The sequence below is a fragment of the Ochotona princeps genome, chromosome 2 (genome assembly GCF_030435755.1).
Source record: "Ochotona princeps isolate mOchPri1 chromosome 2, mOchPri1.hap1, whole genome shotgun sequence".
NCBI classification, from domain to species: Eukaryota; Metazoa; Chordata; class Mammalia; order Lagomorpha; family Ochotonidae; genus Ochotona; species Ochotona princeps.
The window spans coordinates 55657910-55673341 of NC_080833.1; the positions used below are offsets into that span (position 1 = coordinate 55657910).

Genomic DNA, 15432 nt, shown 5'->3' on the forward strand with positions numbered 1-15432 from the left:
CCGGGCGCTCGGCGCCCTGCGCCACCCCTCAGCCAGCCGGCGCCCGCGCCGGGCGTGCCTCCCGAGAGGGGAAACTGAGGTGTGAATTCCCGTGCTCGTGCCCACGGCGGGCAGAACCCTCCCTGTACCCTCGGGGCCGCTGCCACCGCCGTGTGTGGAAACCATCGGCGCGGGCCGGGCCGGGTCTCCCGAGCTCGGACTGCCCAGGCCGGCGGCGGGCGCGGCGGGCGCGGCGGGCGCGGCGGGCGCGGGAGACGGATCGCCGGGCGCTGACAGCCGGCGCTCGCGGTGAGCGTGGCACCTGTGGCCCGGAGCGTGGTGAGTGACGGACGGGCGGCTCGGAGGCTCTGGAGCGTGGGTCAGGCTGGGGGGTCTAAATGTCCGAGTTTTCCCTGCGCCTTCTTTCCCAGCCGAAACCCTCTGGGAGGCGATGTTTACTTTTCTGTGGGGCTGCTCAGTGTGGAGGGGGCGCTCAGACGGAGCCTACAAGGTGTTCCCTGGGCTGGGTGCAGAGTGGGGAGGCGTCTCTGCTGACCCACTCCGAGCCCCTGCCGGACTCCTGCTGGCAGTATGCTCCCGTATAAACCGGTCTGCAACCTCAGTTTTCTCATTTGTAAACTGCCTCTTCATCAGGCAAGGCCCTTCCTCTCCTCCCTGTTGGGGTCCGCTAAATGTAAGTTTTGTAAGGAATTATGTGTTTGCACAATTAGAGCTAAGCGATGCAAATAGTAACCAGAAATTGGAAGGACTGTGCCTGGTCTGATTAAACAATAGGAAAAATTCATCTTTTTTCATTTTTTAGAATGTTGCTTGGCTATTTTGGTCGTTATGTGTGTGCTCTGTGTAGCTGAAAAACCTTTGTATTCAGCCTGTTGTCTACTTGGCCTTTGGGAGTATGTTTTTATTGCAAAGTCAGATATACAGACATGAGGAGAGACAGAGAGGAAAATCATCCCTCCACTGATTCACTCCCCAAGTGGCCAAAATGGTCAGAGCTGAGCCGATCCAAAGCCAGGAGCCAGTAGCTTTTTCCGGTCTCCCATGCGGATGCAAGGTTCCAAGGCTTTGAGCTGTCTTCAACTACTTTCCCAGGCAACAAGCAGGGAGCTGGATGGGAAGTGGAGCTGCCAGGATTAGAACCGGCGCCCATATGGGATCCCAGAATGTTCAAGGCGAGGACTTTAGCCGCTAGGCCACGCCACCGGACCCATGTGTTGTGTTTCTTAAACGTTGTGTAGGATGGTGAATTTTCAAGCTTTGACAAATTGAATCTTTCTTGTATTAGAAATGGATGTTAGTGAGAAAAGCACATGTGTGATAAAGGAGAAGACTCTTTTTAGTAGGTATTATGCAATATTTCTCAACGGTGGGGTTATTTTTGTTTGGCTGCACAAATACTCTATTCTCAAGCAACTTCTACATAATAATGTATAAATTGACCTGAACAGAAAGCCAAAAGTTTTTTTATAATGTTCATTGCTGGGGGAAGTTGGCAAGTTGCTAGTGCCTTTTGGTAGTGGTACCAATATATATTTACACATATATATACAATAAGAATATGTGTAAATATACTCAATAATTCAGTGTACACTACAGTGCATTTAAAAAGCCCACTTTCTATCCTTGAGAAGCTAAAATTGGTTGAAGAAATACAAACTATGAAAATATTTATGTGCTATAAATTATGAGTGCCAGGGAAGTGTGGAATCTAGTTTTAATCAAATTAATCTTTCAATGGTGAGTTAGATGAATGAGCAAAGAGAGAAGTTAAAAAACAAGACTGTCAAGCTTAATTCTGACAATGTGCTTGAAAAGTGATGTTGTCCTTTATCTCTTAATAATAACAATGGGTGTTATTTATTGAGCACTACATTCCAGGCACTGTGTTAGGAGTTTTTCAGTAACCCTCACCTGGGTGGTTAAGTAATTTGTTGCAGATCGCACAGACGGAACATCAGAGACATGACTCGTGTGTCCTAATCCAGGTTTGTTGTTCATTTTCATTGCTATCTTAGTTGCTCTGGAGGCTCTTCTGGAAGCTTTGGCCGAGATGATGGGGGCAAGCACAGTTTAGTTCAATTTTACATTGGTGGCCTTGTGGCAGCCCGACCACACTGAGGTTCTGTGAGAGTAATGAGTAGTGTGAGTTTGTTCCCATAGAATTTAAATAGATAGAGGGAGAGAGAAAGCCACTTAGATGAACAGAGCATCAAGACGAACGTTTTCTTTCGCTGATGATCATGGAACGAGCAGGAAAATAAAGGATGCAGTTCTTATCTAATTCTTGCTTCGTTCCAGTCTTCTGTACTGTCTGGGCCAACCTGGAAGGTTTCTGCATCTGCGGATCAGAGGATATTTACTGTATTTGGTGTGTAATATTGATACAATGGCCCGAACATGAACCACGCAGCTGTTGTGACAAACTGCTGCATTATAGCCTATAAAACAAGAAGAAGATTAGAATCTTAATTAACTTCCATTTGTCAAAGGTATGCAAAAAATAAGCACAAGAAATAAAACATCATGTAGAGATACTGAGGTGCGGCACTGATAGTGTAAAGACTTCAGTTGTAGTCTCACTAGGAGTAAGAAACCTGGAGAAATAAGGTCATTAGTTTGAGTTTTTTCTAGCTTCCTCCCAAACATGCTTACCATTATCTTAAGATAAGTGGGAAATGCCTGGAAGATCCTCAAAATAATGTAATTAGACTGTATCTCAATATTTTTAAAGCTTTGTGAACAGTCCCAGGTGAGGTGAACCAGCCAAGATATCACAATATGCAAGATCCAAAAAAACAACTCCACACTGATGTCCTTACCCTCAAAAAGAGATTTCAAGATGGAAGATGGTGAAGGGAAGCAAGTTTCCAAGAAACTAAAAGAGAAAAGTTTTCTCAGCAAATGTTGGTTATTATTATTTTTAAAGATTTATTTTTTTATTGGAAACTCAGACATACAGAGAAGAGGTGAGACAGAGAGGAAAATGTTCTGTCACTGAATCATTCCTTAAGTGGCCACAATGGTTGGAACTAAGCCGATCCGAAGCCAGGAGCCAGAAGCCTCTTCCAGGTGTCCCATGTGGGTGCAGGGTCCCAAGGCTTTGGGCTATTCTCAGCTGCCCTTCTAGACCACAAGTATGGAGCTGGCCAGGAAATGGGGCTGCCAGGATTAGAACCAGTGCGCATATGGGATCCCAGTGCATGCAAAGTGAGGACTTGAGCTGCAAGGTTACAGTGCTGGGCCCTGTTGGTTACTATTTTTAAAGTAAGTAAAAGAGGTTTTGAAATAGGAAGATGCTTGTCATGGTGACAGAGTTATAAGGCCCTCAGCCCCCTCTGCTATGTTCTTTCCAGTACAGTTTGCTTCCCAGTAAATATTCTTATAAAAGGATGCAGAGAATGAGGAGGAAGATGACTCAGTTTTAAGATGTTACCAAACAAGTGGAATAAAGGTTATAGACTTGTGGGATCTAAAGGGAAAAAAGACCTTCAGCAAGTATTGTCAGTTAACCTCTTTGAAAATATTTTACTTCAAGGTGCCATCCACATCTTATTTCCTTTGTCTTTCTTTTTGTAAGGTTGTATTGGAGGAATTCTTGTTCAGACAAACTATTCATAGATTGTAAGACTCTATAATTTGCTTCAGATGTGATTTGCTTACAAGTAAAATTTAGTGTCAAGTGCCTTAAGTGGGATCATAAATGAAGACAGAAATAAAGACAAATTGGCAAGAGGAACATTTCAGAGAAATGGAAAAGAAGGAATAGGAAAAGGGAAACTTTTAGGAGAATAGTAAGAGGTCATAAAAAGGAGATGGAGAAAAATAATAAAATATTTTTAAGGGAAAATAAATAGTTCAGAAATCTCTTGAATTCCAGCAACAGAAGAGTTACTGTTCTCAGGGAAAACTATGAAAGAATCTCAGGATCACATGCACTGATTGTGGCGATGAAACTCAATGGGTCTTGGCAGCTGCGTATAAAAGGAAAGAGGTGCGGGTCAACTTCAGCTTAGGTCAATGGGTTTGGACTCTTGGAGAGGAACAAGTAGAAGGGAATGGACTGGTGTCACTTTCCTTTCCCTTCAGATCATTTCACAAGATTTTACAAAGGGGCTGATCTGATGATGGGGGCTCAACATGAAAACTCTAACTTTATCCATGTTGTCGCTTGCTAGTATTTTCAAGTGGTGGATTTGGAAGGAAAGGGGAGGTAATGTCAGGAGACTAAGGGTTTCATGACAGTTTTTGAAAAGCTGTGGGTAAGAGAAGCCTGGCTACAATGACTAAGCTGCAAGTTATCCAATTGGTAGATTTGATTTTCTTTTCAATACACATGAAAATAGTTGAAATAGATGATAATGGTTATATATTTTATATGCACTGATTTTTGTTATTTCGTTCTCTTTTGAGGAGGTGGATATCAGACATAATAATTCAACCTTTTTGAGATTTAAAAACATTGCGCATTGAGGAACCGGCATGATGGTTCAGTTGGCTAATCCTCTACCTCCAAGTACTGGCTAGATGCCTTGCTAGATGCATATCAGAAAGATGGTATACAATAGGCTTAGTATGGTCCCTGGAACATAATAAAATACCAGCAAATTGTAACAACAGTATTAGTGATGGCATAAGATTTGCATTATTTAGTTTTATGCTACTGGTGTTGCTGCAGATCAGAAGCAATGCCATATTCTATAATGTTGGATTAGAAATAAGGAGAACTGGGTTGTGGTATGGATCCTTACAGTATTCTGACCTTGGGCTAATCCTTGTATCTAAGTCTCTCAGTTCTCCATCTTTAAAATGGAAAAGGTAGAATAGATGACCTCCAAAGTATTGTCTAGCAGCTGCAGTTTTGAAGGAGCTGTGTATTTTGTGCAGTCACGAGGAAAAGGAACCAGTCAGGGAGTACCTGTTGTTTGTGGCTTCCTGTGACTCGAGTATTTCTGTCTTGCTACAATCAACTCCCCCTCCCCATTATGAGACATTGTTATCAGTCTGGAAACTGACACTGCTTGAATCATGAGTCAATGACATAACATATTCTTTGATTTTCTGATTCAATACAAGGTTGTAGTTTTGATATCCACCCTCCAGGCAGGCCTTAGGAGGGATGTTTACAGTTGGTTGGAGGTTTCATTTTATTGGAAAATACCTCATTTACTTGAAGGTCTTTGGGGATTCTGTGCTTCTCATAAATGGAGTAGTTGTTTTACTTGGTAGTTATAGAAAATTACAGTTTGTTTTTGGATCAATGAACTATATAAATGTATCATCTCTTTTACCATGGAATGTATGTATGTATATATAATATACAGATAATTTAGCCTATTTAATATACTGACTATATTATAATATATGTATATATCATAGCTGCATATAAATCTATTTTTGAAATTCTTGAAATAACTTCTTAAACATTTTTCTACAAGAATACTTCAAAAGTCTCATGAAGGGTCCAGCACGGTAGCCTAGCAGCTAAAGTTCTCATCTTGGACCCGCCGGGATCCCATATGGGTGCTGGTTCTAATCCCAGCAGCCCCGTTTCCCCTCCAGCTCCCTACTTGTGGCCTGGAAAAGCAATGCAGGATGGCCGAAAGCCTTAGGACCCTGCTCTTACATGGGAGACCTGGAGGTAGTTACTGGCTCCTGGCTTCAGATCGGCACAGCACGGGCCGTTGCAGTTACTTGGGGAGTGAATCAACAGATGGAAGACCTTCTTCTCTGTCTCTCCTCCTCTCTGTATATCTGACTTTCCAATAAAAATAAAGTAAATCTTTTTTTAAAAGTTTCATGGAAAATGAAATTTTAAAATGTTTTGATACAAAACTTCTTTAAGTTCGTCCATATCAGTTATCTTCAGATTGTTAAGGAATAGTGTATACAATGAAAAGACTGAATTTGAAGGAATTTTTTGAAGGTTTATTTACTTATTTGAAAGGCAGAGTGACAGAGAGCGCAAGATCAATCTTCAACCTGTTTTTTCACTCCTAAAGTGACCTCAATAGCCAGCTATTGGCCAGGCTGATGCCACAAGTCAGAAAATCCATCTTAGCCTCTGCACAAGTGATTGAGGCCAAGCACTTCAGCCATCTACCATTACCTTCCCAGGCACATTAGCAGGAAGCTGGATTGGAAGCCATGTAGTACTCCAATAGGAGATGCAAGTGGCAACTTAATGTACTGTGCCACAGCATTGGTGCCAGATTTCCTGTTTTATACTAAAGTAAACTTGAATCTATAATTTTAATTAATGAAAATTAAGTAGACATAAAATTGTACATATTTATTCATTTCAACACACGAATAATATATTGAATAGTGTGTTGAATGCACTGTATAAAGCCCAATCAGGGTAATATAAATATTTATACTTAAACATTTAACATCTCTTTATGGTAAAAATATCCAGATCCTATCTTCTTGTTTTATTCTTTTTTATAGAGAAATATATAGTGCATTAACTATAGTTACTCTATCTTGCAAATGAACCCCAAATTTTACTTCTGTCTAGCTAAAACTTAGTACCTGGTAATTAGCCTTTCCCTGAGCAGACTTCCCCCTTTCTTCCCTACCCTCTAGAAACCCTGATACTTTTAACTATCATGAGATTGTCTTTGTTTAGACTCCACATTTGAGTTCGATTATGTGATACTGATCTCTGCACCTGGCTTATTTCACCCAACGTAATAATGACATCTAGCTGCATCTTTGCTCTTGCACATGATAAAATTTCATCCTTTCTGTGGCTGAGTAAGTGTTAAATTGTGCCACTTTTTTTGTCCATTCATCAGTGGCTGGACAATTAGATTGTTTCCATGTCTTAACTGTTGTGGTTAGTGTTTTAAGTAAGCATAGAAGTACAGATAATATATCTCTTCTACAGATGAATTTCATGTACCTCCCCATTTACCCAATAGTGAAATTCCTGGATCACTTTGAAGTTCTCTTTACTATTCTGGAGGATATCCATACTGTTTTCCACAATGGCTGTCTTAATTTATATTCCTATGAACAGTATGCAAAGGTTTCCTTTTCTCCACTTGTCATGCGTTAACAAATGATCCTTGTTATCTTATTGTTTTTTTAATAATAGCCAATATAACTGGAATCAAATGATACCTTATTGTAGTTTTTATTTGCATTTCCTCCATGATTAGTGATGTAATTTTGAATGTTTTTTCACATACTTGGTCACTGTTTATATGCCTTCCTTTGAGAAATGCGTAGTTATGTTTACTGCTCATTTTTAGTTGGAGACTTTGGGATTTGAGGGTTTACTTATCTATTTATTTGTTTGTTTGCTTTTGAGTTCCTTATATTCTCTGGTTGTTAACACTTTACCAGATACATAACTTTCAAAATTTCTCTGTTGGTGAACCCTTCCCAAATCTCCAGTTGGCTAGCAGCAGTTTCAACTCAGGCTTCAATGAGCAGCTCCTTGAAATGACTGTATGGATTAGCTCCTCTCCTTTCCAGGTTGTCTCCTCCTCCATGATCTTCTTGTGTCATTGTCTAAACCTGTTTGCTATGTCTCTTTGTTTTCTGTATGCACTCCAGAACATTGTTTGAATGAGAAGTCAAAATGCTGCCTGTTCCTCAATATATTCTAAGCATCTGGTGTGTAGCATTCACTCATTTGGGTGAAAGGTGTTTGAATTTGAATGAATGATGAAGATTCAACCTAAGGACCATGGAAAAATAAGAGAACGGTATGAACAAAAGATCAGAGGCATAAATCCACATGAGAGGTGCAGAGTGTTAGCAGAGAGTGGTGGCAGATGTGGCTGCTGATAAAGACAGCTCACAGAGGCCTTTGGACTATTTGGTTTAGCAAGGGATAAAATCAGCCAATTTGGTTTAGATCTGTGTTTCTCAAACATTTTTAACAACCATGTATAGGAAGAAACTTTTTATCTGTAAACTGAGATCCAGTCCATCTTTTAGAAGTAACTGTGTTCCTTGGTTCAAGATCATTTCCTTCACTTAAAGCCAGCAGTGGCAGGTTGAGTCCTTCTCACACTGTATCTCTTTAACAAACACTTTTGTCTTTCTTTTACATCTTTAAGGACTTGTGTAATTAGAATGGGCCCACTCAAGTAATCCAGGGTAAACTCCACATCTGAAAGTCCTTAACTTTATTCACGTCGGGCCCGGCAGCGTGGCCTAGTGGCTAAAGTCCTCGCCTTGAAAGCCCCAGGATCCCATATGGGCGCCGGTTCTAATCCCGGCAGCTCCACTTCCCATCCAGCTCCCTGCTTGTGGCCTGGGAAAGCAGTCGAGGACGGCCCAAAGCTTTGGGACCCTGCACCCACGTGGGAGACCCGGAAGCGGTTCCAGGTTCCAGGCATCGCATCGGCCTGTTGCGGCTCACTTGGGGGGTGAATCATCGGATGGAGGATCTTCCTCTCTGTCTCTCCTCCTCTGTGTATATCTGGCTGTGGTGAAATGAATAAATCTTTAAATAAAAAAAAACTTTATTCATGTCTATAAGGTGTATATATCCTCTTAGGATAAGAGTACCCCGGTACATTATTGGTGGGAATGTTAATTAGTACAACTCTTATAGAAGACAACATGAAAATTCTTTAGAATTCTAATAATACGTCTACTGTGTGATCTAGCCATTCTACTCTTGGCAAATCACCCAGAATAAATGAAATCATTACATGAAAGAATTGTCACTCCCATGTTGGAGTACAGTTCAATTCATTATATCTAAGACATGGAATCAATCCAAATAACTAAAATTTAAAATGTGGCATATATACTCTATGGAATACTACTCAGCCATAGAAGAAGGCAATGAAATCCTGTTTTTTGCAACTGGAAATTATCATGCTTAGCAAAATAAACCAGTCCCAATAATATGAATACCATATTTTCTCTGACATATGTTAGTTAATATGGGATACAAAAAAGTGTATAGGACCAAAACAAATGTCTTGTGATCTGATTGTTGTTTTTAGCCCCATAGAACTGTAATCTCTCTACTTGTTACTTGTTGAATATTATGATTAGCGGTATATTAATCCTGTGATTATTGAGTGTCCTATAATTATGTTTTTGCAAAAATTAAAGAAAAGATAAAGGAAGGAAGGGGACGGAGTGAGGGAGAGAAGGAAGGAAGGGAAGTATGTTGATCTTAGAATGGTACCTATAAAATACACAGAATCCGTTCTTTTATATTAATAAAAATTTTGAAAGGTAACATTTTCACAAGTTCCAGGACTAAAAGCATAATCATCAAGTGAATCATGTTCTGCCTACCTCAGGTTTATTTGCAGAGAGTTTTCTATAGCTCTTATAGGCTTTTCTCTCTCCTTGCAATAGGTATTTGTTGTATTAGCTTTCCCAACATTAAGTGCTGGGATATAGCTCTGATCAAGATGATCAGCATTGCTGCTTTTGTGATGCCTTTTATCATGGTACAAAAGATATAGAACAAACAGGTGATTAAGAAATGAGGCTGGAGAATCAAGATGGCAGAATAGGGCAAGGACATGTTTAACCAGATGGAGAATCACTAGCCAGGGTGAAGCAGAGAGGGCACATTCCAGGAAACAGGAGAGGACAGACTGACAGACACAGGAAAGCAGCAGGGACAATGATGTGGCATTGCAGATAGCCCAGCAACAGTCAGTGACTGGTGAACTGAGCTTCACCAGTAGCCAGAGCTCCACCAGCAGCCAGCTGGGAAGGGGAGTTTACCCGGAGCTCAGGAGGCAAACCAGGCAAAGAACTTCCTATCCTGCTGATTTGTTGGCTTCAACCAGGGGCAGAAACACAGCAGTAGATCCCAAATAGGCAGTGCAGGAATAAGGTGGAGCTCACAGCCCAGACCTTCATAAGACCTGGATTGGGCACTATTTTGTGTAGGGAGGCAAAGGCAGAGTGGAACAGGACTGCACAAGCACTGAGCTTGGAACAAACTCATTTCTGGCTCAGTGCATTGCACTGATGTGGCAAACTGCAGCTTCCACCCAAAATAGGTCCGGGTAGCCCCGGACCTAACTAGTCAGCAGATCCAGAACTCCATGAGTGGCACATCAGGTGCCGTTTTGTTCAGTGTGGCAGACTATGCTAATCTGCTGAGTTGGGAGCAAACTAACTTCCAGCTCAGAGCATTGCACTGGTCCCACAGGGAAAATAATGCCAACTTTGGCATTCTATGGGTGAAAGTAGGTCCAGGTAGCACTCAGACCTAATATCCAGCAGGTTTCTGATCCTGAGAACTGCTCGAATCAGAAATGGGTGAAAGATTGTACAGAAAACGGTGCAACAACAGCACAGGAGCATAGGAGATGGCGAGTGGTGAGCCAGAAGCTGGGGCTTTGGAGACCATGGTGGAAGCCTAATACAAGAGCCCAGACCTGTAACTCACTGGAGGAAGTGGCACAAGTGACTGCAAACAAAGAACCAAATACCAAACACAGTAAGTCAAATCAAGCTGTAGACCTTAGAAACCTGCCCTATGGAAAAGAGCCTGCTAACCAGAAGTACAATGACCAAGAGCAAAAGAAGAGACAGAGGCACAATTAATATTACTGAAGACTCCCCTGCAAAGGAGAAAAAGCCTTTGCCAACCTCAAAGTTAACTGAGGAAGACATTGAAAAAATGTGAGATACAAAATTCAGAGATTCACACAGGAAACAGCAACACTGAAACAAAATCAAGTTGAATTATTGGAAATGAAAGACTTTCAATGGAAAGTCTCAATAATAGAATGAAGGAGGCAGACAAAAGAATCTCAGAATTGGAGGATATTTCTTGTCACAATGGGGAAACAATCATAAAACTGGAAGCAGAGATGGGTCAAGTGAAAAAAGTATTCAGGAATTGAAAGACACTATTAAAAGATCAAGTATAAGAGATATGAGAGTTCCATAAAGTGCAGAAAGAGAATCTGTGATTAAAGCTGTATTCAATGAAATAATAAATGAAAATTTCTCTAATACAGAGAAAGAATTGAGAAACAACATCCAAGAGAGGCACAGAGCTCCCAACAGGATTGACCAAAAGCAGTCTTCACCACAACACATGATAATCAAGCTCTCCTCAATCAAATATAAGGAAAAGATTCTTAAATGTGTTCATGGAAAAAAAAATCAATTGACGTATACAGAAAAGGCAATCAGATTTACAGTTGACCTTTCACAGGAAACTCTACAGGCAAGAAGAGAATGGGGTGACATATTCCGGATTCTAAAAGCAAAAAAATTGTCTGCCAGGATTATGTACCCAGTAAAGTTTCCCTTTGTCTTTGAAAATGAAATAAAACTCTTCCACAGTAAAGAAAAGTTAAAAGAGTATGCCTCTTCCAGACCTGCCCTACAAATGATACTTAAAGATGTTCTCTTGACAGAGAAAAGGAAAAGTACCCACCAAAACCAAAAAGAAATGTGAAGAACATTCCGGTAAAGTAACAATAGGACACTAAATCAAACAATGAAAAACTCATTGCTAAAATGACAGGACCAAGTGACCACCTATTCATACTAACCCTGATTGTAAATAGCTTGAACTCATCAACCAAACATCATAGATTAGTAGACTGGATTAACAAAACAAATCCCATTTATCTGTTGTGTACAGGAGACATATCTCACCAATAAAGATCAGGAGAAACTATAACATGTTTTTTTTTAAATAGTTTTTTCATATTTAATTATTCACTGACTCATAGATTATAAGTTGCATCATTTTCGTCAAGAAGGTTCTTGATTTTCTTCTCTTCTTCAGTTTTTCAGAGGCACGTTAGCCATTCAGTAGCATGTTATTTAACTTCATGACATTGTAAATTTCTATTTTTCTTCCTGTTGTTGATGTTGATTTGTGGCTTTTCATTTAAGGAGGATGTATAGTAACTGTGTAATGGAGATTATCTTATCCAGATGTGAGGATACAGTGCAGTATGCATCTGTACTTCCAGATCAAAAATGGGCTCCCAATGAAACTTAACTTCATCTTAACAATAGAATGTTAGACTCTCTGCCATTGTCCATGCCAACAATAATGAACTTATGACAGTTTATGAAGAATTATGCTATTGTAATAATATAGGTGAAATCAGTGTGTTGGGGGAGAGGCCTTGGGGAGGAGGTAATGGAACTGTATTATAAAATAGTAATAATAAAATGGGGATGGGGAACAAAGCTGTTACGTTTTGCTCCATGAAGACAATAAGCAAGATGATGAATTGAAAGCAATCAGGGGAAACTACTGTTTCAGGGAAGGTCTAGGAGGGATATGGACAGGTGGTCAGGGAAGGACTCTATAGAGAAAAATCATGTGATCCAAGACCCGAAAGCTGTGAATCAACCACACTGAGAGGCAGGGGAGGAGGATTCTGAAAGATGACACAGTTGGTACAACTGAGAGTTGTACCAACTCCTCCAGGCAACTGAGAGTGTGTGTTGTTTCAGGAATAGTCTGAGGGTCAGTGTGAAGGGAGCAGAGGCAGCCATGCAAGGAAGCAGAGACAACCATGGTGGCAAGATGACAAATGAGGCTATGCAGTGGCTGAGCTGTGGAAAGGACTTTGGATTTTATTCCAACAGCAATGCAGACTGTGTTAACAGCAGTGCTGTGGAGTGGCTAACGTGATCTGATTTATATTTAAAAGCTAGTAGTCTTCACAAAAATGGCCCTTTGCCATCTTCGGCTGCCTTCCTAGGAGCTTTAGGAGGGAAGTGGATTGGAGGAGAAGCAGAGGACTTGAACTGGTGCTCACATGGGATACAGGCATCACAAGCAGTGGCTTAAGTTGCTGTGCCACAATGCCAGGCCCATGAACCATTTTTAATCTATCGTTTCCCAGAATCACATGGCCAGATTAGAAATTCTTTGACTACTCTGTTTGTCTATGGTGGCGCAGTCTTATTTGGAAAAACAATTTTTGTTTAGGATTGAGGCTCAGGCAGGTTAAGAGATCTTGTATTTAAATATAAAAGCATTTAAATCCCATTGTTATGATATGAATATTTATATCCTCCCCATATTAATGTGTCAAAATTCTAACCCCCAGGATGAATGATGTTATGAGGAAAAGTCTTTTAAGAATAATTAAATCATAGGGTACAGCCTTCATGAGTGGAGTTAATATCCTCACAAAAAAAGACCCCAGACAGGTGCCGTGCTGCACCAACCACGTAAGGACACAAGTAGAAGGCACCACATACCAGTTAGAGAGTGAGCCTTCATCAGACATCAATCTGTTGGTACTTGAACTCAGACTCTCTAGTCCTCCAGACCTGGGAGAAAGAGTTTTTATGTTTGTAAGCTATTCGGTCTATTGTATTTTGTCATAGCAGCCAAAGCCGAGTAAGATACCAATGTCTTGCTCCAATCCTTTGTTGACGTCAAGAGACCTCACTGAGATGGATGGGGTTGACACAGAGCTACAAATTTTTAATTTTAAATATACACTTCACTTTTTAAAAAAGATTTATTTATTTTTCCTGTAAAGTCTGATTTACAGAGAGAAAGAAATAGAGAGAGAAAGTTCTTCCATCTGCTGGTTCATTCCCCAAGTGGCCACAGCAGCCGGAGTTGTGCTGATCCTCAGCCAGGAGCCAGGAGTTTCTTCAGGGTCTCCCACTGGGGTGCAGGGTCCTAACTCCTTGGGCTGTCCTTGCCTACTTTCCTAGGCCACAAGCAGGGAGTTAGATGAGAAGCAGGGCAGCTGGGACACGAACTGGTGCCCATATGCAAAGAGAGGACTTCAGCCTCTAGGCTACTGCACCAGGCCCGACACTTCACTTTTAGAGGCAACAAAGACAATCTTAACAATATGGAAAAAAACAAAGTGGAACCTTACTTACCCTCTTCTGAATAATTTTGTTTCTAATGTTTTCTGAATATATTTAACATACATGAATTTATTTTCTTGTTTTATAAGGTAGAATACTCAGTTGTATTCCAGAGAGGACTGTTCATGGCCATTAGAGGATGTTCACTGGCACTTGTTTTTACAATCATGTGGCTGTCAATTAAAGCAAAAATAGGTAAGTTATTTCTATAAGACAATTGACAGAAGTATTTGTGGTTTAAATTCTTCGTTACAACTGAACCAGGCATTTGTGACAAACATTAAAGGTAGTTGGGCTTTTATAGTCAACCCTCCATTTATGTAAGTTAAAAAGTTAGGTTTTATATAAGTAATCATATGCATTTTATTTAATTTATGCTGATGATCAGTAGAAGAGTCCAGTCATATCATTTTCCCTTCAGAAATTGGCTGGGTAGCCCAGCCAGCAATCATGAATGCATGCTTACACTGTGGTGTAGGAGGAGAGCTTTCTCTGGTCTGAGCCTGGCTCCACCTCTGGACCCCCGCCCTCCCTCGCAGTGACCATCGGGATCGCTTTGAAAACCCCTCACAGCAAACAAACAATCATACAAACTAAAAAAAAAAACCTAAAATAAATAGACAAACAACAGAAAGTAGAGCTTGAAATCTGACAGGAAAGAGCTGGCGTGGATTGGCTCATGCCTTGCTGGGTGGGACACAAAGATTAGTCACTCCTCACCATGGTGTTGAGGATTTTCCTGCACACCCCGCCCCCCCAAAAAAAAATGTTCTGCACCTTAAATGTCGACAAATATCTTGTTAGAGTTACAAGCCAGTCTAGATTATCCCAAAATCTGCCAAGATCAACAAAATTATACTTCAACACAACAAATGGCTAAATGCTAAAATGAAATAGACACGAGACAGCTGAATGGTACCTTATAGCCATTTTAAGGTATACAGCAGCCGGTCCGGTCCTGTATATAAACTAAAATTGAGATGTCAATGAGCCAATCATAGGTTGTGGTTAGGACTTGTTTTTTTTTTTTTTTTTAACATACTGGTTACTCAAAACCATGTCAATTCCATAATACTGTAAATTGCTGTTGATGTTATATTGGGACTCTAAATTGACTGGGATGATATTATACCAGCTCTGACTTCGGACCAGAAATGGTCTCCCCAAGAAACTGTTCAACCCATCTGGACAATAAGTAGCTGGACTCTATGCTTGGTATACGTTTGCAAGGAAAGAATCTTGATTGAATTTGAACTGTAATGCTGCATCAAGGTGGAGGAATCCACCAGGGGCCTGGGGGGGGAGGGAGGGGGATACCCAGAGCCTATGAAACTGTCACATAATGCAAAATATTAATAAAGAAAAAAATAGCTTTAAAAAATAATATAGAAAAATTAAAAAAAAAAAGAATGGATATGGATGGGTTCTTTTCCTTTGGCTTTTGTTGAAAACTTGTTTAGTTCTTTCTGTTCCATTAGAATAAAAAAAGGTCAAAGAAGCAGAAACCAAATATATAAGTCAATAAGAGAGGAAGAATTTATTATAAGTTCTGAAAGTCAGGATGAGAAGACTTTTATTTCAAATGATTTTTTAAATATTCCCTTTGACTTATATAAC

The 15432-nt window shown here is 40.5% G+C and overlaps 1 protein-coding gene across 1 annotated transcript in view; it reads left to right on the forward strand.

Annotated features, from left to right (window-relative positions):
- The first annotated feature begins 240 nt into the window (after positions 1 to 240).
- Positions 241 to 15432, forward strand: part of IL12RB2 (interleukin 12 receptor subunit beta 2) — a 97558-nt gene continuing 82366 nt past the window's right edge. Inside the window, exons 1-2 of the mRNA XM_058657858.1 lie at positions 241 to 318; positions 13905 to 14010. Of these exons, the coding sequence (XP_058513841.1) occupies positions 13941 to 14010 (70 nt within the window). The 5' untranslated portion in view covers positions 241 to 318; positions 13905 to 13940. The remainder of the gene's footprint in view (positions 319 to 13904; positions 14011 to 15432) is intronic.